This window comes from Lissotriton vulgaris, chromosome 5 (genome assembly GCF_964263255.1).
Source record: "Lissotriton vulgaris chromosome 5, aLisVul1.2, whole genome shotgun sequence".
NCBI lineage: Eukaryota > Metazoa > Chordata > Amphibia > Caudata > Salamandridae > Lissotriton > Lissotriton vulgaris.
In genome coordinates this window covers 68,903,815-68,931,227 of record NC_141693.1, presented here as the reverse complement: position 1 = coordinate 68,931,227, position 27,413 = coordinate 68,903,815, and the positions used below count along the sequence as shown (strand labels likewise).

The 27,413-nt window shown below is 47.5% G+C and overlaps 1 protein-coding gene across 1 annotated transcript in view; it reads right to left on the bottom strand.

The window, feature by feature from the left end:
* LOC147710200 (E3 ubiquitin-protein ligase TRIM39-like) overlaps nt 1-27,413 on the bottom strand; it is a 125,777-nt gene that overhangs the window by 79,471 nt on the left and 18,893 nt on the right. The window contains exons 2-3 of the mRNA XM_086920885.1: nt 24,242-24,337; nt 12,765-12,995 (exon numbers count right to left, since the gene is read on the bottom strand). Of these exons, the coding sequence (XP_086777011.1) occupies nt 12,765-12,995; nt 24,242-24,337 (327 nt within the window). The remainder of the gene's footprint in view (nt 1-12,764; nt 12,996-24,241; nt 24,338-27,413) is intronic.

Genomic DNA, 27,413 nt, shown 5'->3' with positions numbered 1-27,413 from the left:
TGCTGGCCCCGTTACTTTTCTCCCTTTTTATAAATTCTATGGAGTCCGAACTGAAGAGGGTCCAAGCTGATTCCCCGCAGATAGAGGGCCAATCAGTCCCGGTACTGCTTTACGCAGATGATACAGTCCTCCTTTCGAGAACCCCAAACGGTCTCCAAAAACGTATGAATTATTTTTATTATTTTATCCAGGGGAGAAAATTACAAATTAATAACTCTAAGACTTTTATCATGGCCTGTGGGAAAAAGGTGAATCAACTTAAATCATTCCAGTTTAGGGAACACAGAATAGAGGTTGTGGACAAATTCTGTTATCTTGGCATAACTTTTAACAGTAGTGGGTTGTGGGCATCTGAGATTTTAAACGTGAAGGCCAAGATGGATTAAAAGCTCCTCGGGAGTATTTAGTTTTGCTTCCAAACTGGGCAGCCGTCGAATCCCAGATATGCTAAATGTCTACAGGCATAGATGCGCTTCTATTGCCCTATATGGCTCTGGAGTTTGGGGCCATTGTAACCATGGGGACCTCCAAGTAACAGAATCAGTTCCTCAAGAGACTTCTGTGCCTCCCCCCTTCGGCATCCACCAAACTAATTCATAAAGAGGCCGGGCTGGAACATTTGACAGATTTAACGAGCTTGAGACCCCTTATGGTTTGGAGGTCAATCTGGACAAAGGACGAAACAGGATTTACCAGGCGAATTATCCAAGACGGTCTTCGTTTGGACAATGTTCGCAAGATCCCCTGGTTAAATTATGTTTTAACATCCAATAAAGAAATCTTCGGTTTGGACATTCTCTATGACCCCCTATGTGTTAATAATTTACCCAAACGGGAGGTTAAAAATGTTATTTTGGGGATTAAATCCAATACACGAAGAGCCCAATGTAGCCACTTTACAACCCATGTTTTTTACCATTCTAACAAGGAGGAAGGTCAGGGCATGCCTAAGTATCTAAAAGCAATTACCAAACAATCACATCAGTTTGTTCTCACTAGGTTGAGATTAGGCATTGTTCATAATTTGGTGGCATTTCCACGGATGAAAATTTACAGTTCAAGCCCCTGTCCGTGTGATGGTACCACCAAACAGAGCACATTGCAGTTTATGCTAATCTGCCCTTTGTATTTGCACATTCGTCTAAGCTATCTTAAACCTGTTTTTATGAAATATTCTGTGTATACAACTGCTCATGCCATGAAACTACTATTTGCACTTGGCACTTTGGGTATCTGTTTTTTTACCGCTACCTTTATTCTAAAAGCTGTGTCCCATAGGAAAAGTCTGGAATTTTAAGTCTGATTTATTTGTATGAATATAATCACCCGGTCGTATACTTGTCTTCTATTGAGCTGCTCCATTTATTGTAATTTTTCCTGTTCTGTAATGTTTTTTATCAAGTAACATTTTTAACACTGTATGCTTTTATGATTGGTCATGAATAATCGAATAAAGCTTATGAATCGAATCAAATGATTTCCACCCATAGAGGAGACATTGTACAAGACCTACAGGTGATATCACACTCACTGAGAGCACAGCTGGAGCGGCAAATGGACACTGGTTTCTACCCATGAACCCTCTGTATGTCACGCTTTGAATACATGTATTTGGACCTCTCCAGTGACGTGAGCCTTCCTAATGGAGTCTCCTCCACTATAATCTTTGTTATAATTGAAGTACTAGCTGTAATTTAAAGCGCCTGGACACCTGCGGAGCGAGTGCATGTCACATGCATGCTGCATGTGGGGGTTAAGGTGAGCATGGGGTGTGTATGTATTGTGATTTAATGTATGGGGACAGGAGTTAATAGTAGATATGATGGAGGATGGGGGGAGCCTGCCAGATAGGGGGGTAGATTGTGGAAACCTTCCAGGGGTCTATGAAGTGGACCAGATGTCTGTGAAAGGAAAGGAATGAGGGAGACAAATGATGCTTTAACCCCTTCACTGCGGCAGCTATTCCGCCGCAGTGCTAAGGGGGTGGGGGGGCCGCGCGGCAGTCTCATGCTCGTGACGGAACCGCTCCGTCACGGCACGCGGGTGAGCTGTGCTTGTGACGGAACGGTTCCGTCACGGCCCCGCCCGCGCTAGAGAACGTTAGCGCAGGTGCGGAATTCGCGCCGCGCAGGCGCGGCGAGAGGGCCGTGACGGAACCGTTCCGTCACCAGCTCAGCCCACCCGAGGCTTGTGACAGAACGGTTCCGCCACGAGCATGGGAGGGGTTAAAGGACATTTGCTGCCCACTTCCTGCATCATTCATCCCCAGAAGAGTTAATGCAGTTCTGTGCAGCAGCTGAGTGGGAGGCCTCTCTTCTGAGCCATTGTCTCAGTTTCCTTTGACATGGCACACACAGTTCCACTCTCTCTTCCTGCCAAGATTGAGTGACAAAGACTTTAACCTGACCAGCCTGCGCTAATAAATACAATGTCAGAATTGCCTGAAACCTCCAGCGGAGGAGCTGTCGAATTGTCATCTACATCTAAAAAACTAGGACAAATATTAGTGAGAAACCCAGGTCACTGTGGCAGGAGTCTCTTTGACCAGTGTCAAGACCCTCAAAGCACTAATGGAGATAAACATTTCAGTTCCAGAGCCAGGATCCCTGATTGCTGCTTACTTGCCGGGTCTGGTGGCTCAGTGGACTAATGCGTCCATTGCAGGGGCCTGTGTTCGACCTCATGGTCACAGGTTCAAATCCCGGCGGGTCCACTCAGCCTTTCATCCATCTGAGGTCGATAAAATGAGTACCATTGAGTTGGGTAACAATGAACATCTGTTATTCAGCGCCAAGAGACCTCTGGGTGAACGTGCGCTTTACAAATACACATGTTATGTTATGTTACAGGTGAGGACAACCTGGAAAGGACCCCTGCAAGAAGAGCTGAGGGCTGCCTATAGAATAGAGGAGCTGTCTGCTGGAGAGAGGCGTTGGTGAATTACAACCCCCAAGTGAGAAGCCGCCTTGTGAAGCCATCAGCCCTTCTGACTGGTGTGTAAAGAGCGGTGCAAGGGACTTGGTCCTAACCCTGTTGAAGGAGCTGGATCTACCTTGTTGGACGAGGCCAACTCACTGAGAAGAAGAGGTACTGGAGGTATGCTTATGAGGAGGAGGCACAAGCAGAAGAGGTATTAGAAGAGTGCACTGCAGGAGGATAGAAGGGATACTAGAAGAGTGTTCTTTGGAAGAAGGAAGTACGAACAGAACAAGTGCTCTAAAGGAGTAGGGAAAAGCCAAAGGGGTACTGGAAAAGCGCCCTACAAAGGCAGAAGGGGACTGGGAGAGTGCCCTGCAGGAGGAGATACAAGCAGGAGTACAAGAAGAGTGCCCTGTAAGAAGAGGCACTGGCAGGAGGGGGACCATAAGAGTGGACTGCAGGAGGAGGTACGAGCAGAACGGGTACTGGAAGGGTGCCCTGCAGAGGGAGGAGATTCGGGCAGAATGGGTGAATGAAAGACGTCGCATCCTGGATAAGCAGCACCTGCCTGAAGCTCAACTCGGAGAAAGCGGAAGTCCTCGTCCTCGGATCCACCCCCTCCGCATGGGACAACACCTGGTGGCCCATCGCCCTCGGCAATCCTCCCACACCCACGGACCACGCCCGCAACCTCGGCATCATACTCTACTCCTCCCTCACAATGAACCAACAGGTCAACATCTTCCACATGCTTCACAGCCTGCGCATCCTCCACAAGACCTGCAAATACATCCCCCCAAATCCAGAAAGACCATCACCCACGCGCTCATTACCAGCAGACTGGACTATCAGAACACGCTCTATGCTGGAATCAACAGATCTCTACTCCGCAAAAATCCAAACCATCCAGAACGCCGCAGCCAGACTCGTCCTCGACATCCCACGAGAAGACCACATCATCCAGCACCTACGAGACATCCACTGGAAAAAGAGTGACCTTCAAGCTGCTCCGTCATGCCTAGAAATCCCTCCACAACACCAGACCCCAATACCTCAATTAATGAATTTCCTTCTACGCACCTAGGAGAAACCTCTGCTCCGCCGACCTTACCCTGGCCAAAATCCCAAGCATCCGCAGAACGGGAGGAAGAGACATCTCCTACATCGCGGCCAAGATCTGGAACGAACTCCCCCTCAGCATCAGATGGACCCCCACACTGCAGGCTTTCAGGAAGTGCCTGTAGACCTGGCTCTTCGAATGAGGAATAACTCTGGAACGACGACCAATCTGACCGATGTTCATGTCGGTTCCATAGTTTTCGGGGTTATTGAGAAGCATAGTGACACTCCAAATGCAGTTTAAGTCCAGGTTCAGCCCCCATCGGCATTGTGGGTGTGAGATGGGGTGAAAAATATAATGTCCAAAATAACAGAGATTAGTGTTGAATCCTTCGTTTTCGGGGTTGCTGAGAAGCATAGTGACACTCCTGATGCCGTTTAAGTTCAAGTTCAGCCCCCATCGGCATTGTTGGTGTGAGATGGGGTGAAAAATATAATGTCCAAAGTGACAGAGATTAGTGTCGAATCCATCGTTTTCGGGGTCGTTAAGCTGATTGGTGACAGTCCCGATGACATTTAAGCCCACGTATAGTCGAATAGATCTCTGTAGAACCTTCTGGAAAGTTTTAATAAAGAATAGAACTCTGTAGAACATTCTAGAAGGTTGTGGAAGTGGAAAAAAGTCCAAAGAACCTTCTAGAAGGTGGTGGAAATGAATAGAACTCTGTAGAGCTTTTTAGAAGGTTATGGAAATAAATATAACTTTGTAGAACCTTCTAGAATGTTGTGGAAAGGAATTCGGTAAAACTTTCTCGAAGATTGTGGAAATTAATACAACTTGTATACCTGTAAATAAAATTACTTTGATTTTACACTACAGATAGAATTAATTCATTTTCCTATCTAATAGAGGATTGGGATCAATAAATACCCGGGCAACGCCAGGTAATCAGCTAGTTTTTTAATTTATATGTTTATTATTGACATGTTTCTCTAAAATTGTAACATCTTTGTGGGTACTGCTCCCCACATCTGTATATTGTCTATTGATAGACAGTAAAGTTACTAAGAGGGTAGTAAAACGCACAGGACCCCTATGAACAGATAACCCAAACAAATAGCTCAGTTTGCCGTTCATCAACAGGTCATGAGCCATCATCCTCGACTGACACACAAGGTTCATCAGCAGGCCAGGAGTAATCTTCCTGTATTTACAAGAGAGGCTACATTAAAAGGTCACAGAACACCATCCTAGACTGAATTTCGAGGTCATTCCAACAGGGTCCACCATCATAGCAGGAGGCAAGATGAATGAGCCTACCTTGGACAGTGGATCTTACTGACCCCATTTCATTTCTCAACACTGACACAAAACTATACTCCAAACTTTTAGCTTCATTGGGGCTTGATTACCAAATCGCCTTCCGGGAAAGCACAGGTTTATTATCTATCACTTTCCTAGGAGCATAAAGAGCATTTGAGCATGTGTTTAGATTAACTGGTGAATTACGTGTTTGTACCAACATTGACAGGTCATGGTCATTATAAACAACTTCAAGAGTTTCAGAACTGGCTGTGGAGCCAAAGAGGGGTGTTCTCCGTCACCCTCGGAGGGATGCTCTCCGTCACCCTCAGAGGGATGCTCTCCGTCACCCTCAGAGGGATGCTCTCTGTCACCCTCAGAGGGATGCTCTCCGTCACCCTCAGAGGGATGCTCTCCGTCACCCTCAGAGGGATGCTCTCTGTCACTCTCCGAGGGATGCTCTCCGTCACCCACGGAGGGATCATCTCTGTCACCCACGGAGGGATGCTCTCCGTCACCCTCAGAGGGATGCTCTCCGTCACCCTCAGAGGGATGCTCTCTGTCACCCTCAGAGGGATGCTCTCTGTCACCCTCAGAGGGATGCTCTCCGTCACCCTCAGAGGGATGCTCTCTGTCACTCTCCGAGGGATGCTCTCCGTCACCCACGGAGGGATCATCTCTGTCACCCACGGAGGGATGCTCTCCGTCACCCTCAGAGGGATGCTCTCCGTCACCCTCAGAGTGATGCTCTCCGTCACCCTCAGAGGGATGCTCTCTGTCACCCTCAGAGGGATGCTCTCTGTCACCCTCAGAGGGATGCTCTCTGTCACCCTCAGAGGGATGCTCTCTGTCACCCTCAGAGGGATGCTCTCTGTCACCCTCAGAGGGATGCTCTCTGTCACCCTCGGAGGGATGCTCTCTGTCACCCTCGGAGGGATGCTCTCCGCCACCCTCAGAGGGATGCTCTCCGCCACCCTCAGAGGGATGCTCTCCGCCACCCTCGGAGGGATGCTCTCCGCCACCCTCGGAGGGATGCTCTCCGTCCCCCTCCGAGGGATGCTCTCTGTCCCCCTCCGAGGGATGCTCTCTGTCCCCCTCCGAGGGATGCTCTCTGTCCCCCTCCGAGGGATGCTCTCTGTCCCCCTCCGAGGGATGCTCTCTGTTGCCCTCCGAGGGATGCTCTCCATCACCCTCAGAGGGATGCTCTCTGCCACTGTTGGACGGATGCTCTCTGCCACTCTCGGAGGGATGCTCTCTATCGCCCTCCGAGGGATGCTCTCCATCGCCCTCCGAGGGATGCTCTCCATCGCCCTCCGAGGGATGCTCTCCATCGCCCTCCGAGGGATGCTCTCCATCGCCCTCCGAGGGATGCTCTCCATCGCCCTCCGAGGGATGCTCTCCATCGCCCTCCGAGGGATGCTCTCCATCGCCCTCCGAGGGATGCTCTCTGCTACTGTTGGACGGATGCTCTCTGCCACCCTCGGAGGGATGCTCTCTATCGCCCTCCGAGGGATGCTCTCCATCGCCCTCCAAGGGATGCTCTCCATCGCCCTCCGAGGGATGCTCTCTGCTACTGTTGGACGGATGCTCTCTGCCACCCTCGGAGGGATGCTCTCTATCGCCCTCCGAGGGATGCTCTCCATCGCCCTCCAAGGGATGCTCTCCATCACCCTCCGAGGGATGCTCTCCATCGCCCTCCGAGGGATGCTCTTCATCGCCCTCCGAGGGATGCTCTCCATCACCCTCAGAGGGATGCTCTCTGCTACTGTTGGACGGATGCTCTCTGCCACCCTCGGAGGGATGCTCTCTATCGCCCTCCAAGGGATGCTCTCTATCGCCCTCCGAGGGATGCTCTCTATCGCCCTCCGAGGGATGCTCTATCGCCCTCCGAGGGATGCTCTCTATTGCCCTCCGAGGGATGCTCTCTATCACCCTCCGAGGGATGCTCTCTATCGCCCTCCGAGGGATGCTCTCTATCGCCCTCCGAGGGATGCTCTCTATTGCCCTCCGAGGGATGCTCTCCATCACCCTCAGAGGGATACTCTCTGTCACCCTCGGAGGGATATTCTCTGTCACCCTCGGAGGGATATTTTCTGTCACCCTCGGAGGGATATTCTCTGTCACCCTCGGAGGGATATTCTCTGTCACCCTCGGAGGGATATTCTCTGTCACCCTCGGAGGGATATTTCACCCTCGGAGGGATATTCTCTGTCACCCTCGGAGGGATATTCTCTGTCACCCTCGGAGGGATATTCTCTGTCACCCTCGGAGGGATATTCTCTGTCACCCTCGGAGGGATATTCTCTGTCACCCTTGGAGGGATGCTCTCGGTCACTCTCTGAGGGATATTCCCTATCCCCCTTGAATGGATGTTCTCTGTCGCCCTTGTAGAGATGTCAATGATGTTCTCTTTCACCATCATCCAGTGCCATTTGCATGGAGCAACTTCTCATGAAGCTTCTTGACTGTAAACTAGTCAACAACCTATTTGAGCAGAGCATCACTATTAAAAGTGACAGCGTATGACCAAAATAAGGAGGTTTATACCGCTAATCGCTCCCTAAGCTATATTGGTGCCGAATTTGGTTGCCGTTGAGGGTGTCAAGATAATACAGTTATAAATCAAACTTCTTTTGCTGGCGGGCAGCAATTTGTGGACATTCATGTTGCACACTCTGTACTATAACTAAGGGTCACCTGTAATATAAAATTGCTACTATTCTTCAAACTAAATAGTGTTCTGTGGCAATCTCTATCTTTAAAAGAAGAGACAAAAAAAACAGTGAGCTTGCCGTTACCTATTCCAAATGCCGAATTATATAGCTTGCTCATTGTTACTCTCCCCGTTTTGGAAGGAACCACCACACACACATGCACGCACACTCAGGAGGAGGAGCAGGTATCATAGCAGCCACTTGCTGCCTGCCGCTCATCCCTCCGTGCCTCTCGGCGGTCCCCCAGGGCCATCACGCTTCTCCACTCCCGGCAGCCCCCCCTGGAGATGGTTATAGGGGGCAGGGGACTGTCGAGCCGAGGCCCGGCTAGGTGCGGCTAGATCCAAATCCAATTACTGGCATGGTTTGCAGACCTTGAGCCAGGCAAACCAGGCAGCCCAGAGACTTGGGCTGGAGAGTGCGCAAGTCGGGGAAAGCAGACCGGGGGTGACAGAGGATTCCTGCGGGGGCCCCGTGGATCCAACCAGGCGGATCCAAGGAGCGGACAGGGCAGAGTGTGCGTGGGGGCCTTTGAGAGCCACCACCATGAGTGAGCCCCCGTGAGACCCCCACGGAGGCGGCTCCGACAGTCAGGGTGCAGCTTGTGAGGCCCGGGCACTTTGCTTTGCTCCCCCTTGCACCTCACCGCACCATCAGCCGCCACCGGCCATCTCGAACTGGGGAAACCTCTGGGAAAAATACGGGAACAACAGAGGGAGCACCTGGCCCCCATGTTTGAAATGGGCGACCAGCTTCTTGCCCTGATGGGGTATCAGGAGCCTAAAACAAGACGTTAGGTATGTCAGCCACCACCTAGGGCCACTTAAGGGCCTTCTCCAGCTGCACGGGCCACAGGCTATTTGAAGTGTGGAAGAAAGAAAGAAGGAAGTGTAGTGTAGTTCCTAGTTTCCCACTAGGCCCTGCGCATTGGAATAACATAAACAGTAGTATCGACGTGGAACTGCTTATATTCCAGGCCTCCACTGACTATGCTAAACTTAATTGGGTTGTGTTACCAACTAGCTCAGAGGTCACTGGAAACTTTCTTCTCTGCATAGGAAGTGATCAGCTTCCTTGGCACAGACAAGAAGGGATTCAGTTTTCCAACAACCGTGCAACATGACAACTTTGCTCCTCAGATCAAGAGTCGATCTCTAGGGTCGTGTGAAACAATAGACACAGATTTCACTCAGTCAGTCTAGTGCAGTTTACTTTCACAGTATGTAGAGAATAGAGAGACGGGCGTGTATCAATAAAGGGTTAACATTTATTGAACAGTCTTTCTTCTCGTACAAGAGAAATGTATTGCCACAATTGCAATAACTGTTATTATAAAAAGTACGTACAGTAAGATAAGTATTGCGAAATAGAACTGTAAAAGCATTGATATGGTTTCTTAGCCATACAATGGTTTAAAAGTAATAAAACATATATACAGTCATATATACATTAGGCTAACATACTCAACTGGTGCTTCTAACTAAGCCTACCCCAGTGTGCCTGACCTAAGCCTAACACGTGAGAAGGGGGAGTAAGTAAGTAGCTTAAGTTAAGTTGGTTTTGCCAAGGTTTGTTTCAAGAATTCTCGTCTAAGGGTTTAGTCAACACCATACCTCTGAATAGAATGATGGAGGATTGGTATCTCCTTCAGGGGTCTCTCTCGATATCCCAGTCACCCGCGAGGGTAAACCGGAAGCGCCGGGACTGGATTTCTCTACACGAGAAAGGCAGCGGCTCTCTTCAGCGCGTCGAGGAAGGAGGGGTGACAGCGTCCGCGGGCAGCTGGAATCGGCTGGATGTCTTCGCAGAGGACGGCTGTTTCAGCTCCTTAAGCGTACTGCACCATAGTTCGCGCTGTAGCGGCGATAATGGTAATCAGCAGCTTCACCACCACAGGATAGCAGGCTGCAGCGACAGAGTGCTAGTTTTTACCAACACAGGGTCATGCAGGCAGCTGGCATCAGCAACAGGCAACAAACTCGCAGTTCGTGTCTCTCATTGCTTAAGGCAACGTTGGTAATATTTATACCTGACAGGTGCCGGGTTTGACGCAAGTTTGCTGGACATAAGACGTCAATTAAAGATGTCACTAGGAAGTGACAGTTATCAGTTGCTCATTAGAGTTCCATTACTAATCAAAACATAGCAAGCGGGGATTTCCAGGTTTGCTAAGTTTTTATCTTGTTGAAGAACTCGGAGTGTTATCTAGGAATATCAGATAGTGACTGCTGCTCTGTCATTGCACTAATTGGTCGCAAAGGAAGTAGCAGAGAGTCATGCTGGAATGTGGCTCTGTTCGTGTGAGGCCAGAGATGACTTTTCAGAAAATCGCACTTGAACGGTTATGCCAATATAGGGAATAAATGGATTTATAGCCGAATAGGGGCATAAGGTCACAGTATCGATCAGGAACCTAGATAAGCACGCAACAGAAGGAGGAAAGAGGGGAAAGGCAAAAAGACTCACCTACAGGAGCTCCAAAGTATGGTGCCCAAAAAGAAGTCCCCCAACCTCAAGGGACGTCATGGAAGTGAATGAGCTCACAGGCTCTACATACTTAAGGATCACAAGAAGCATGGCCTCATCACTCAATCAAGAGCAACCACTAGTGAACGCCCCTCATTAAGGGCTGATAAGCACATTCATTATCCCAGATAGCCCCTCGGAAGCAACAAAAGCTACGATAGAGCACAAAATCTCAAGACCAGACCTCGTTAGCTGTCCCCCACCTCAAGCTTAGGCATCACTCATGCACCAAGGACTGGGAGTCGGAAGTGCACGAACAGGTCCAACTTGGGCGGTGGCATGAAGGGGGTGCAAATGAGGGAACAAATTGCAAAACAAGCGGCAAAATCCGCAATGAAAGGGCCCATGAGGAAGAGAATGAGCCTAGGGGGGCCTCGCTGAACTTAGAGAACTACAGGGCAACAACAAATGAGACAAATGGCCCTCAAGTCTCAGAAGCTCTAATTCACTGGCGAAGTGAGCAAGATCTAGAGGCCAATGATCCAATGCTATCCACCCCGAGGTCAGCTTCAAGCCTCTCACCTGCAAAGAGCCAACAGGATGACACACCAGAGGCAGAAGACCTCGCAGCCTCCTTTCTACAAAAGCTAGAATTGACAAGTGAAAGTACCCTGAACACACAGCAAGATGTTTAGGGAAGAACGAGGACGTCAAGGAACCCTGCATTGGGAGTAAGCAATCAAAAGACCAGGAAGACCTCCACTTGAAACATCAAACCGATACCAAAGGGGGTGGTGATGGATGGAGCGTTTGAGCAAATCAAACGCTCAGCCCCAGTCAACTGATCTGGGTTTAATCCATCACCATTCTTTAGCTTCATAATAGAGCAGCTCCTCGTTGGGCCGCCACTGCAATACCCAACGGGCCCCGCCGGGGAGGCTCTTTCCCGGAGTTCTTTTCTGGTTGCTATTGTGAAGCTAGGTGTTATGAGGGAACTTGAGTGTGGTGAGTAGAAGTGAACAAAAGTGCTTGTGATCTAAAAATGGCTACAAGAAACTCCAAGGGTAATTGTATTCCCTGGGTTCTTGTGCCATGTGTTAAAAACGACTAATGAGTCGTGGACTGAAAGGGGGTGGGGGAAGAGAGAATTATACCTGCTTGGGTCTAGATAAGTGTGTTTGGTGTGTGGATGGTCGACATGTTTCTTGCCCTTTAGTGTCCAAACGGATCTAGGCAATTCTTCAGGACCTAGGATACATCTATTACTCAAGGAGAAGGCTGTGACTGGGTATTGTTCAAAGGTTTCTTCCCCTATCGCCTGGATTTGAAGGTAATCTCAAGCTTGTGAAAATGTGAGAGGTTAAAATTGGTCTACCTTCTTGTGGACATGCACCTCATTTGAGGAATGTGACTGCCCCAACCATGGAAGGCCAGAGTAATCGCTAATTAAGCCAGGGAGGAAACTTGACTGAGGATCCTCACTGTACGGGACCAACTCGCACCAGTCTCGCACGGGACTTTGCGACACTAAAGGGCAAGAAACATGTCGACCATTCACACACCATACACACTTATCTAGACCCAAGCGGGTATATTCCCCCCTCCCCTTCAGTTCACGACTCATTCGTTTTTTTTAACACACGGCACAAGAACCCAGAGAATACAATTACCCTTGGAGTTTCTTGTAGCCATTTTTAGATCACAAGCACTTTTGTTCACTTCTACTCACCACACACAAGCTCCCTCATAACACCTAGCTTCACAACAGCAACCAGAAAAGAACTCCGGCAAAGAGCCCCCCTGCGGGGCCCGTTGGGTATTACAGCGCCGGCCCAACGAGGAGCTGCCCTATGATGAAGAATGACACCCCTTGGAGTGTGTGAGGGCCCTTGCTCCTTATTGGAGCACTCCCAGTGTGACTACGCACTCTCTATCGAGTGCCTGGACTTCACACAGATGGCCCCCTCCTTTTTTCCCCCTTTTCCATTCTCCCCCTCCCCCCCCCCCCCCCCCCACCAACCAGGAACTGCATGCTCCTGTGATTTGCATTAACTTGAATATAACACAGTGAGAGGTCACTGTACATTCCACTGTTTATATATTGACTTGGGCTCACAGCATCAAGGGGGACAATGTAAATAATCCATGTCTGTATATTGTGTGCGGCTGTCAGAGTGCGTGCAGTCACTTAGCATCGACCCTGCCAGGAGATCATATGTGTTCTGCTCATACATTTAATAATGCACACAAAATATGAATATTTCACTTCCTTCTTTTGTTTTATTTACCAAACAGTATCTCACCTTCAGGAGTTCCGGCGCCGGCTCCTCGCACTTCTTTTCTATCTCCGTTATCAGGGCCTTGAGAGAGGTGATTTGATTGGAAAATCTGGTAATATTTGCATTTTCTACCATGGGAATTTTCTTCTCCATCTCCTCCAGTTTTTCATGCAGGGTTTGCTCCTTTTCTTTCATGAGCTGCCACAGTTTTTCAAACTCAGGTTTAAGTTTCTTCTTCTCAGTTTTTAACTTGCTCTGTGAGAACCAAAGAAAAGTTGGTTAGACTTAAGACGCAGTGTGTTATCAGGTGAGGTATGTCACACTATAGCTTTCAGCAGGAGTCTCTGTGTTATTAGGTGAGGGTTTCACACTGTGGCTTAGGGCAAGAGCGTGTGTATGATCATATGAGGGGTGTCTCTCTGTGGCTTAGAGTAGGAGCCTGTGTGTTATCAGGTAAGGCATGTTTCCCCCATTTTTTTCATTTATTGTTTTTTTTTAAACCGATAAATATATGGTATTGCCATTTACAATGGCAATAGTTAAGCATTAGAGAGTAGTAGAGAGTAGTAGAGAGTATTAGCAGTGATTAATAGTTAGTAGAGAGTGACTAGTTGATTAATAGAGAGTATACTTGTATAGAGTAGAGTAGGAGTGAGTTGTAGGCAATAGTAGTTAGTGAGTAGAGTAGATTAGTGGAGTGGAGTATAGAGTGAGTAGTAGATAGTGTGTAGAGAGCGTGTAGGAGTTAGCGAGTAGTAGAGACAGTAGTAGTGAGTAATGAAAAGTAGTAGATAGAAATAGATGTAGTGTAGTGAGTTATAGATAATATATGGAGTAGTATATCTATTTAGTAGTGAGTAGTGAATGACTTAAATAGAGTATATATTAGAGAGCAGTAGTTAGTTAGTACTTTTCACACAGAGCCCCACACACACACAGAGCCCCCCACACACACAGAGCCCCCCCCCACACACACACAGAGCCCCCCCCCACACACAGAGCCCCACACACACACACACAGAGCCCCACACACACAGAGCCCCACACACACAGAGCCCCCACACACACACAGAGCCCCACACACACACAGAGCCCCACACACACACAGATCCCCACACACACAGATCCCTACACACACAGATCCCTACACACATAGAGCCCCACACACAGAGCCCCCCACACATAGAGCCCCACACACACACACACACACACACAGAGCCCCCCACACACAGAGCCCCCCACACACAGAGCCCCCCCCCCACACACAGAGCCCCCCCCCCACACACAGAGCCCCCCCCACACACACAGAGCCCCACACACACAGAGCCCCCCACACACAGAGCCCCCCACACACAGTAAGTAAGTAAGTAATCTTTATTTAGCATAGTTACTTAAAACCATTGCAATATAAAAATGAGTTAAGAGCAGAATGGATAAAACTACAGTTTTAAAAGACTCAAAATTTAAAATTTAAAATGTTCACATTTCCTTATGACCGATGTGCTTGTATTTGGACTTAATGTTTGTAATTTGTTGCTCAGTGGCCGCATGAGCTCATAAAGTCAGTGAAACCGTCAGCGAAGTGATGTCAAGTCGGTTGAATTAAGGCAGTTATGGATTGAGTTTTTTGGCATCTTTTTTTCAACTGCCTTCAGGAATTTTACAAAGCTGCAGTTCAAGCCAGGGTCATTAGGATGAAAACATGCAAGGACCGCCGCCCGTCTAGTGCGGATCCCTTGACGATTAAAGTGGTGTTTTAGCCAGCGTTTTCGTTCGTCCCGTAGTTTTTCACAAGAGCATATCAAATGCAGCATGTCCTCTTCTGCCAAACCGCATAGCCGACAGAGGGGGTCAGTTTTGATTTTGAGCCAGCGTGGGAGATTTTGAGTACAAGGTAGCAGGCCCAACCTGTGCCTTAGAAAGCACAACTTGACACTCTTGGAATACCCCTCGGCCAGATAGCGCTGTTGTGCTTTTGTTTTGTACGAGTTCAGAGTCAACCAGCCATGTGTTCTCTTCGAGAGGGTTTCCTTGTCTTGCAACCATGATTGTAATTTGATTGATTTTTTTACCAGTTTTTTTGAAATTTGTATGACTTGTTGGAGTGTTCCAGAGCTGTTCTAGACCTGTATTCGTCAGACTGCCAGTGAGGTACTTAGCTGCTGCTGAGGAAGGATGCTGTTCTAACTCCTTCCACAGGTGTTCATTCAGGGTTCCTTGTTTGGATTTCCTCACTTTGTCCCAGGCTATCACGTAGGCTCCATGCCTTGCCAGGAGCTGTTGGTCGATGCCAAATTCGAGCCTGATTTGAGCGGGTGAGGTTTGCTTGGGTAGACTGAAAATAATTCTGTAAGCTGTTGTTATAGTGTTGTCAAGGATCTTAGCATCCCTTCCTCTGAGTGCCTCACTCCCATAAGGCCCCCCACACACAGAGCCCCCCACACACACAGAGCCCCCCACACACACACAGAGCCCCCCCACACACACACAGAGCCCCCCCACACACACAGAGCCCCCCCACACACACAGAGCCCCCCCACACACACAGAGCCCCCCACACACACAGAGCCCCACACACAAACAGAGCCCCCCCACACAAACAGAGCCCCCCCACACACACAGAACCCCACACACAGAGCCCCCCACACACACAGAGCCCCCCACACACACAGAGCCCCCCACACACAGAGCCCCCCACACACAGAGCCCCCCACACAAACAGAGCCCCCCACACAAACAGAGCCCCCCCCCACACACACACAGAGCCACACACACACACACAGAGCCCCACACACACACACAGAGCCCCACATACACACAGAGCCCCACACACACACAGAGCCCCACACACACACAGCATTAATAGACTCCATGATTACATACCCAAGTCTAAGCAGGGGGGCTCCCTCCTTCCACACCCTAAAGTCTTAAAAACGGTGAAACATAACCTCTATGCGTGGAAACCATGGTTACCAGCAGTATTCCATAAAATCGCGCGTAAACTGCAAATATACTACGAAAACGCTGGCCACACTGAACTGTTGACGGCCTTTATGCAAAGTTGTGGGTGAACATTCTGAGTAAAACTGGCGCAAACCTGGAGGTCGATCGCAGGATTTGGAGAAACATCTGGGCTGAACGTCACCCCATACATATCGTACTAATGCATTCAGACTGTGTGTACATACGTCCCAGGGAAGGATGGGAATATTAACATTTAGGAACCTAACCCTTTCAAATCGTGTAAACAAAAATAGAAATGCAATATTTAAAAGCTCACAGCAGTAGTACGCTGCTTCGCTGAGGGGAGCCGCACATGCTACTATACCAGAGGAAGTCACAAGCAATGAAAATCTGGGGGCCCAGTTCGAGGCACATGATCCGGTCTTTCGGTTTGATCAATATCGGAGCAGGGGGCGGGGCCCTGCGGGATGCTGACCTTTCCTTTTCCCCCCAAAGGTCAGATCATCATCATCAAAAACAGGTCACGCCATCTTCATTAGAAGCGGAGCCAAGAGTAGATACTGAATTATAGAGCACCCAACGCGGCACCAAAGAGTAGCGTAGCGCCTAGTAAACGCGGTCTTAAAACAGTGAGCATCCAGCGCCAAGAGCAGCCAATGCATTTCATCAGTAGCCAATATGACGCAAAGACCAACCGCCATGTTAAAATAGCACAGTAGCATCCCTAGGCTCAACACGGTACCCCCCAATGTAGCGCCCAAGAGCAACCACTTGTTTAAAACCGCATCAAATGCGTAGAGCCCCAAGTAAAAATAAAGGACTGTAGCTTCAGTAGCTACAAAGGGTACAATACTGCGCCAAGAGCAATCGGATTAAACAGCGACCAAACACAGCCATGTATTGAAAAAACAATGGCACCCTAGTGCAAGGACAACAATCCTAGTGCAGCCAGGGTCCGAAAACAGGATATATATATATATATATATATATATATATATATATATATATACACACACACACACACACACACACACACACACACACACACACACACGTGTATTTAAACAGCACAAAGCAGCGTCTAGACTTGCCACTTTGTACAGCGCCATAGGCAGCCTATTTATTAAGACAGCGCTGCCACAGAAAGCGGCAGAGCCCAAGAAGAAAAGCTTACGCACACAGCAAAGAAACACGTCCTCTGTTCGATACCAGTGTTTGCTGGACAACCTTCTCTTCAAGATAGCCCTCACTTTAACGCTTACCTCTGGCACAAGCCCCTCCCCCAAGCTAGGGACCCACAACGTATGTAGGGACGGCAACCGCAAACTTTTCTATACTTTCCCAAGAACTTCAGCGCAGGTACACGTCGCAGAATATACTCAAGCCGCACCATCGGGGTCCACAATTCATTTATCGTGTAAGAACACCCTTTTTAAATACATTTCCCCTCACGGTACAAAGAGTTTTCGGGTGCGGTAAAAAAAAGGGCAAAGAAATCGCCAGTCCAATACCCACTCCAGTGCTTCGAAGCATTCTAGAAACAAGCCAGTGAGGTAGCTCAAAATCTCGAGTGCGTTATGAAATAAAGGGCATCGCATTGGTCTCTAAACCCTGTCCTGTTCAGATTGGGGGGCGTGTTTTTTCGCTTCTTTCTCTCTAGTGACGTGCTCAGTGAAAAACACGCCCCCCCCAGTCTGAAAAGGACGGGGCTTAGAGACAAATGGTTCTTCTTTCTATTTAAGCCCTGTCCTTTTCAGACTGGGGGGCGTGTTTTTCACTGAGCACGTCAGTCGAGAGAAAGAAACGAAAAAACATGCCCCTCAATCCGAAAAAGACGGGGCTTAAATCGTCACTGAAACCTCTTCTCCAATGGCTGGCCGCCGTTTAGGAGGCCAGCCAATGGAGAAGAGGGGCGGGCATTAACCTTATACTGAGAGACATAAAATCTCGCCAGCGAGACTGCGCATGTGCGCAGCCTACGCTAGCCGAGACCTAAAAAGGACTGGACTCAGAAATTCTGTGGAGTCAGTTATGTATCAACTCCTGGTAGAGGGTTGTGTTCCTTTTGTGTCACGGGTATAGGTAGAAGGTTATGCTTCTGTAGTGTGTCACTAGTATACAGGTGGAGCATTGGGGGCTTGTGCTGTGCCGCTAGTATACAGGTAGAGGGTTGTGCTACAGTGATGTGTCACTAGTAGATAGATGGTGGGTTGTGCTCCTGTAGTGTGTCACTAGTGTACAGGTAGAAGGTCCTGGTCCAGTGCTGTGCCACTAGTACATAGGTAGAGGGTTGTGCTCCTGTGCTGTGTTACTAGTCCTGTGCTGTGTCACTAGCTTACAGGTAGAGGGTTGTGCTCCTATGCTGTGTCAGTAGTACACAAGGGTTGCACTTCTGTGCTGTGTCAGTAGTATACAGGGGGGGCTTCTGCTCTTGTGGTGTGCCACTAGTATACAGGTAGAGAGTTGTGCTCCTGTGCTGTGTCACTTATATATAGAGAAGTAGCATGTTATGCTCCTATAATGTGTCACTAATATACAGGTAGAGTTTTGCGCTTCTGTGCTGTGTCACTAGTATACAGGTAGAGGGACGTGCTTTTGTGCTGTGTCACTAGTATGCAGGTAGAGGGACGTCCTCTTGTGCTGTGTCACTAGTATACTGGTAAAGGTTTGTGTTCCTATGATGTGCCATCAGTGCAGGTAGAGGGTTGTGCTCCTGTGATGTGTCAACAGTATAAAGAGGGAGGGTTGTGCCCCTGTGCTAGGTCACTAGTAATCAGGTGGAGGGTTGCGCTCCTGTATGTGTCACTAGGTAGAGGGCAGCCACGGACCGTGCAAGTAAGAGCGGGGGGCCGGCTGGGGGAGATTTCTACCGGCGATGGCAAGGGAAAATTAAATAAATAATTAATTTTTCCTCGCCATCATCCGTTGAAATTCCCTTCAACCGGCCCCGTCCACTCCACTGCTCTTACCTGCACGGGCCACGGCTGGTAGAGGGTTGTGCTCCTGTGCTGTGTCACTAGTATACTGTATACTGTGCCACTAGTAGAGGGTTGTGCTCCGGTGCTGTGTCACTAGTGTACTGTATACTGTGCCACTAGTAGAGGGTTGTGATCAGGTGCTGTGTCACTAGTATACTGTATACTGTGCCACTAGTAGAGCGTTGTGCTCCGGTGCTGTGTCACTAGTATACTGTATACTGTGCCACTAGTAGAGGGTTGTGCTCCGGTGCTGTGTCACGGGTATACAGGTAGAAGGTCCTGGTCCAGTGCTTTGCTGCTAGTATACAAGTAGATAGTTGTTTGTGCTCCTGTGCTGTGTCACTAGTATACTGTGCCACTTGTAGAGTGTGTGCTCCTGAGCTGTGTCACTAGTATACTGTGCCACTAGTAGAGGGTTGTGCTCCTGTGCTGTGTCACTAGTATACTGTGCCACTAGTAGAGTGTGTGCTCCTGTGCTGTGTCACTAGTATACTGTATAATGTACCACTAGTAGAGTGTGTGCTCCGTTGCTGTGTCACTAGTATTCAGGTAGAGGGTTGTGATACTGTGATGCGTCACTAGTAGATAGATGGTGGGTTGTGCTCCTGTTCTGTGTCACTGGAATACAGGTAGAAGGTCCTGGTCCAGTGCTTTGCTGCTAGTATACAAGTAGAAGGTTGTGCTCCTGTGCTGTGCCACTACTATATAGGTGCAGGAGTGTGGTCCGGTGATATGTCACCAGTTTACATGTAGAAGGTTGTGCTTCTGTGATGCATCACCAGTATACAGGTAGAAGGTTGTGCTCCTGTACTGTGTAACTAGTATACAGGGGAGGCTTCTGCTCCTGTGCTGTGCCTTTAGTATACAGTTGGGGGACTGCACTCCTGTGGTGTGCCTCTAGTATACAGGTAGAGAGAAGCTTATGCTCCTGTGGTGTGCCACTAGTATACTGGTAGAGGGTTGTACTCATGTGTGTCACTAGTGTGCAGGTTAATGTGTGTGCTCCTTTATGAGTCACTAGTATACAGATAGATGGTAGTGCTCCTCTGCTGTGTCACCAGAGTGCAGGTAGAGAGAGGCTTGTGCTCCTGTGATGTGTCACTAGTATACAGGCAGAGAGGATTGTGTGTCTGTGATTTGTCACTAGTATAACTTTAGAGAGAGGTTTGAGCTCCTGTGATGTATCACTAGTATACAGGCAGAGAGGATTTTGTGTCTGTGATTCGTCACTAATATGACTTTAGAGAGAGGATTATGCTCCTTGCTGTGTCACTAATATAGTGGCAGAGAGAGGCTTGTGCTCCTCTGATGTGTAATCAGTATGCAGGTAGACAGAGTATTGTGCTACTGTGCTGTTACTAGTATACTGTGTGAGGGTTCGGCTCTTGTGATGTGTCACCAGTATTTCAAGAGAACCAAACCGGTCCCAGAGCCTTAGAGAGTGAATGTGCAGCCCCTCTTTGTAAAAGGAGTATTCTAAAAGTAGGGCTCAAACTAACCCACTTTATCGTGACCGAGGAATGCTATTTATAGTATTCGAAGGGCTGCTGTGTGCCCGTTGCTGGAGTCTACAGAACAGACAGGCTCTCACAGGTGAGGGGACATCACCTGAATTCTGCAGTCCTGGATAGGAGAGCACCTAGACTTCAGCCAGGTAAGAGAGGTAATCCAGGCCCTGCAGCGGGTCAGCCTGCCGAGGAGAGACGCCCAGTATATTTCCGGCAAGAGAAACACCCAGAGAAAGCCGACTGCCATTCGGAGAACAGCCAGGAGACATCTGTGTTGTGTGGGCTCTTACAGTCTCATTATGAACTCAGCCAAAACATTCAAGGAAATCTCAACATTGTGTTGTCTGGTGCCCCGATATGTGCCGGCTGCACCCTGACATCAGAACTACCCCAAGAAGAGCTGTCATCAACGCGGATGTGAAAGCACTGATCCGACCTGGCAGACCGCAGCTGTCAATGACAACCATTCACTGAGACCCAACCCGGAGGTGGTACCGGCCATGGCTGAGCACGCGTGTGCAACTGGCCTAGAGCGCCACAAGGGTCACAGACGAGCTTCGCGGTGCAGGCTCTGCTGAACGGATTATTACCAGCAGTCCTTGACCTCAGTGAAGCTGCCTCTACAGCTCCACACAACTGAAGCTGCTGCAAAAGGAACGGGTCCGCCGGGCATGCCCGCCAATGCCACCAGAGCCATAACCCCACCAAAGAGGCAGAGAGAAATCCGCACTCGGAGTGATTTGTACGTGTCAACTCTTGAGGCAAAAGCGATCTATATGAGCCAGGTGGGCGATCTAGAGCCCGCTGCACCTGGGCTTGACTTAGGCTTACACCCATATTATTATTATTGAGTTCTTGTATAGCGCATAGATACCCGCAGGGTTTCCCAGCACTTAGGAGCACGTTCAGCGGCCAAGAAGTGTGACCAGGAAAAACAGGTTTTGAGCTCCTTGTGAATTAGAAAGTCGGAGAGCCTCGCTCTACACCGAGAGGATACCCTAGGGTCAGGCAAACTCCCGACAGCATTAGCATGGGACACGATCCTACTAGACCTCCGCATCACCTGGCAGACTGCCAAGGATACTGACGGGGCGCAGGCACCAATAACAGGCGTGGTGTAATATGGGCAGCAGTATGACCTACCAGACAGAGCTCCAGGCGACATAAAATCCTAAACACCTCCCACACATACCCAGGGTGCATTACAACCAACAAGCAAGATGGGAATATTCTCACACAACAATGACATACCAATTATAAGGAAAAATGATCCAATGCATGGGTGGAGCACAAACATTGGAGGGCAACAGAGTCCTTGGTTGGGCAACAGTAAACCCTTCACTTACCTGTTCACCAACTCTCCCTTTCCTTTTCCTCGTTTCGCTCCCTGACCATCCCTCCTACCGTATGTCCCGTATGTTGCACACAGAACACATACCAGACGTCATGGGCATGTCATTGTGACCTGGAAGTGTTTACCATTGTAATATCTGCTATTACATTTTAAAAATCAATAAACACATTTAAACAATTGATAAAAACATTAGCATTTTATTTCTAACCCATAATAACATTTAGATGTGGCACTCCTTTAAAGAATATACTTTGTCCTATTGACATTTTCAAAGCACTAAGTGAAAGCATCTCTCACCCTAGCCTGGGCGGGACGTCAGCCCAGAATAAACTGGTAAACACTCAATTTGCTGTATGACGAGGGGGATTAGAAGCACCAGACTTTGAGCTGTACTACTTCTGTGCACAGGCACAGGCACAGCACACACCACTGGAGACACCCCCTGCCATGTATCATCCACTTAGCAATAGAGAAAGAGACAGCACATACAACACCCCCGAGTGGCCTGACTGGGAGGGCACCTCGTTGGGGCCGTTCAAAATTGAACTAAGCCAAGTGTGCACGACTGGCCTGGGAGGACATCAGGAAATGCTCAGCCTGCCCTGAGCTATGCGCCTCGGAACAGTCACTGACCCACCACCCGCTTTACTCACTCACGGATGACAGGCAGACCCTCAACAGAATGAGAGACTGAACTGATCTACACATGAGCCATGTGGGTGATCTAGAGCCAACCGCACCTGCGCTTGAAGAAGGCCTACCCCCATATTATTATTATGATTATTATTACTAAGTTCTTATAGAGCGCATAGCTACCCGAAGGGATTCCCAGCACTTAACAACAGGTTGAGTGGCCAGGAAGTGTGACCTAGAAAAACCAGGTTTTCAGCTCCTATTGGAAGGTAGACAAGAAGGAGCAGCATTTGAGAGATTCAGGGAGAGCATTCCACAGTTTGAAGCCCAGAAAAGAAAAAGAGTGTCTACCCATTTGGGTGTGCCCGACTCTGGGCAATGTAAAAAGGGATCGGTTGTTGGAGTGCAGAGAACGTGCGGGGTGGCAAGGGACAACTAGTTTTTGCATGAACCGAGGGCCCGAATCTGAGTTTATTTTGTACATAAAACAGAGTGCCTAGAAGTTAATCCACTTGTCCACTGTGAGCCAGTGGAGATCGCAGAGAAGACCAGATGCAGAAGAGTCATTTGGAAGGTGAAAAAGTAGCCTGGTGGCAGAGTTTTGAACCACTTGAAGAAGTCTAATCACAGTTTTATCAGCCCCCAGGTACAGGATATTACCACAGTCCAATCTAGATAATATCATGTCAAGAACAATGGTTCTCTGAGCAGAAAAGGGAAGTATCCATAGGATCTTTTTGAGCCATTTCATTATGCGGCCTGTCTTAGTGGCCTGAGACTTCATGGACAAGGTAGAATGCAGACAGAAGCCCAAATTCTTCACTTTGTTAACAGCTCGGGAGGTACTCCCAGTGCAGAAGGCCAGTGCTGGGGACATATGATACCCCATGGACCGTAGAGACTCCCAGAGAGGGAAGAGGGCACAAGAGGGGGTGATGCATATTTCTGGGATCATGCAATGCAACCATGTAATTGGACCTTTATTCATATTTCATTTTCTGTGAACTTAAAGATCTTTCTTTCTTACTAAATTTAAGCAATGGGCTAGACATAACATTATTGTGTATGTTGGTTGGCTGCTGAGTTTTAAGTGCTTGCCGCGCCCTCTGTCTCCACGAGAAGCCTTTGATCTCGCTATCCTGAGTCTCGATGCAGAAAGCGATGCCTTTGGCCATTTTGCAGAGCCATAGTAGGAAAAACCTAAGGACACCAGAAGCAAATTATTATTCTAAATAAGATATATATACTAGTAACTGGTATTGGTGTGTCTATGGTATCGAGAATGGCAGTCTGAATTTCAGAGTGGGTGTACCATAGGTTATATTAGGGTGTGAGGAGGTGCATCAGATTAACAGGTGAATGATGGCATCAGTGATGTCATTTGAGATGTCATGAGTGATGTCACGGACCATGTCATGAGTGATGTAATATGTGACGTCATCAGCAGTGCATTGCGGGGGTGCAAGTTATAGTTAGCTCAACTAACTAGAACAGCGAAATTTCTCTGGTTTTGTACGAGTGAAATGTCCAACTAACTAGAACGTCCCTGAAACCTGTGTTTTTTTCAGTGAATTGCTAAGGTTTTTTTTTAATGCTAATTTTGAACTATAACGTCCCTGAAACCTATGTTTTTTTAAGTGAATTTCAAAGGTTTTTTAAATGACAATTTCTAACTATAACGTCTCGGAAACCTATGGTTTTTTCCGTGCATTTCTAAGGTTTTTTAAATGCTAATTTCGGACTATGCCTACACAGGCACACAAACACAGGTATATATTCACTGCAAGATATTGCCACGCATGTTAATAAATACACTAATTCACACTATGTAAATATTACCTGGGGATTAGCAGGACAATGTTAGTTTTTGTTTATTTTAAGACATACCCTTGTCCGATGACAGCCTCAGTGTCCAACAGCAGTGACTGTTTAACTAGTGTGTATTATAACCCAGTCTGTAGGGGGTCTCATCTGCATTTGTTTGTCTTGAACTTTAAGAGGTACACACAAGTACATGGACAAATACAGACACATATAGCCAGAGCATTCACTGCAGCCACTCACTCTGATGGTTTTAAATTGTTCCTCGTCCTTAACTTTAGACTCCAGAATATATTCCTCCTCTTTCTTCAGAATACGCAGCCACTCTTGAAGTTTTACCTGCAGAGATGGGAGTGCAAGAAATAGATGTAGATTTTTAGAGTGCGTTCTTACTTACAAAAATTATGATTACAGTACCAAACATACATGCCCAGAGTGTGAGAAGTTAGCCTGGTATATGATGTCCACTAATTAAAGTGGGCACCTTGCATCAGTCCAAATTACCCTTATGATGTCAAAGGGCAGAGATAACCTTTAGAAAGCTATCCTAGTAGTAGCTGTGGAGAGCAGCCTTCAGGCTTAATCTTGAAGTAATGTAAAGCAGCTCGTTGTACCCGAATATCACCTCTTGAATGACTAAATGAAAGAGAACCACACAGTAGTTATATAAAAAATATGTATTTATTAATATAACACTCTCTACTATCCTCTACACGAGGATAGAACACAAAGCACACGATAGGAGATCAATAGAACAGTTGTAAGTAGCACGATACACAGTGGGCTCCAGGGGGAGACCAAACCATATACAAAACAAGCATCGGCATAGCCAATAGGTATTGCCTTTGGGACCATATAAGTGTTTAGCCATGCAGCACATTATCCTGTTAATAATCTGGCAACACAATTTTACGCCCCACTAGTTTTTTTTAAGCTTGGAATGCTATTTGCATTTTTTTTAATTGCAAATAACGGATACTTTAACATTGTGTTGTAAACTATGGCGCGAGGTAAAAATTTAAGTTTGAGCTGCAAGTTAGCCACACTTTTTTAAATAACACTTTAAAAGATGCCACAGCTATTTATTTTCCACTCTGTTGTAGTACAACCTAGGGCTGGTGGTACAGTGTTACCACAGAATTCGTTCTGTAGCCTCCTGCCTCCTTAAAAGTAGAAGCTCTGCATTACTGTCAGTACTCAGAAGCCCTGAAAACAAGCACTATTCCTCCACTCTCCAGACGTCGCAAACAATATTTAATGCCATCTTCTCGGAGTTTATCCACATTTGTGGTTTGAAACCAGTTAAGTTATAAAAAACACAAAAGAAACTAACCACATCCGATTTGAAACACTTAAAATTGCACCACTGTTTCTGGCGTATATCTATTTAGAAGAGATTGGGAATATTGCCTTGCTTGTACACCCATGAGACCAAATGACATTACATAGACTGCTGCTTTAAGAGCGCCTGTTAGTGCCTAGTTGATTAATGTTTTGCATGTGCTGTGCAGAAATGAATAAAAATACACGATGTCCGGGAGTTTGACAAGATGTTTCTGGGAGTGACACACCAACATTCCACCAAGTTATACAGCTGCGGGGAAATTAGATGAAGCACTGAAGATATTCCAAACACACTTGGTGGGTACTTGCAGGTATAAATAACAAGCACTGGCGTTGCCACTAGGTTTCGCATTTGGAAAGTTGGAGCTATTGGTTTTGTAAATTACATTTTATATTTATATATTGTTATTGACAATGCCAATAACGATATATAAATATAAAATGTCATTTACAAAACCAATAGCTCCAACTTTCCAAATGCGAAACCTATTGGCAATGCCAGTGCTTGGTTTTTTTTACTAATTAACCACTGGGGCCATGTACGGGGTTTACATGACAAGGAGTTTGCACCTTAGTTCACTAATGGTTCATGTGTAGTGCACAGCTATAATGTGAGATTTGAATGTGAACACTTACATTTTAGTTCTGAAGAGTGATAATCATACTTTACATGATGTTTCTTGTATAATTTAAATTGAAACTTTTTCACGGCTCATCTCTTAGCATCAGGCCAGACCCTTAGCTCGGGACTGGATCGGCTCTCCCTGACAATTTGCTGACTTGGCCACGACTATGATTCAGTAGGGGGCCCACAGCAGTCAAAAGGTTAAGAACCACTACTGCATCCAATATGTGACGTTATGTATGGTTGTGATGTTGATGTAAAGCTCTTTTGTATGTTATATAAAGTAATATATGTCATAGAAATAAATAGTAGGACTATTAATTTAGACATTGGCTGCATATTATACCTGATCTAGCTCGAAACAATATCATTTTGGTAGTGTGGACTTTTAGTTAGCAAACTGCAGTGAGTTCTGACACTGCTTCAGGCCTTGGCGTCGATTACCGTAAGTATTTTCTACTAAAATTATAAATATTGTGCAAGACTGAGTTGGTTACGAAAAACGCCCGTTATTTCTTAGCACAGTCTACTCAGTTTGTACAGTGAAATACACCCATGCTGAATGTTAATATAGCGATTTAGAAAAGGGGGTGGTGATGAACAGAGTGTCTGAATTAAGCAAACCACTCTTACCCAGTCCAAAGATCAGGGCTTGATCCATCACCGTTATTTATCTCACTGCCCCATCCCAGCTCAGAACCTGGCTATATGCAAATCAGTCTGTCCCTGGCCCAGTGCATCATGGGAACAGGGCAGACTAAACTACCAAGCCAATTCTTCACCAGAAAGGAGACAAGCTACCGGGGACCGGTTTCTGGCATTTCAGCCGTCTTCGGCCCGGCCACCACCCCTTGTTGTAAATATTTTTGTCCACCCTAAGCGTGGAAGGGTATTCTCAGATGTGAGACCCTTGCTCATTGCACCATCAGGATTCAAGCAAACCGGGCCGAAGACGGCTGTAATGCCAGAAACCGGTCCCCGGGAGCTTGTTTCCTTCCCAGTGTAAGAATTGGCTTTTGTAGTTTGGTTTGCCCTGTTCCCATCATGCACTGGGACAGGAACAGACTAATTTGCATACAGCCAGGTTCTGAAACTGGGATGGTGCAGTGAGCTAAAAAACGGTGTTGGATCTAGCCCTGATCTCTTGACTGGGTGAGAGCTTTCTGCTTAATTCAGAGACTCTGTCCCTCACCACCCCTTGTTGTAAATATTTGTGTCCACCCTAAGCGTGGAAGGGTATTCTCAGATGTGAGACCCTTGCTCATTGCACCATCAGGATTCAAGCAAACCGGGCCGAAGACGGCTGTAATGCCAGAAACCGGTCCCCGGGAGCTTGTTTCCTTCCCAGTGTAAGAATTGGCTTTTGTAGTTTAGTTTGCCCTGTTCCCATCATGCACTGGGACAGGAACAGACTAATTTGCATACAGCCAGGTTCTGAAACTGGGA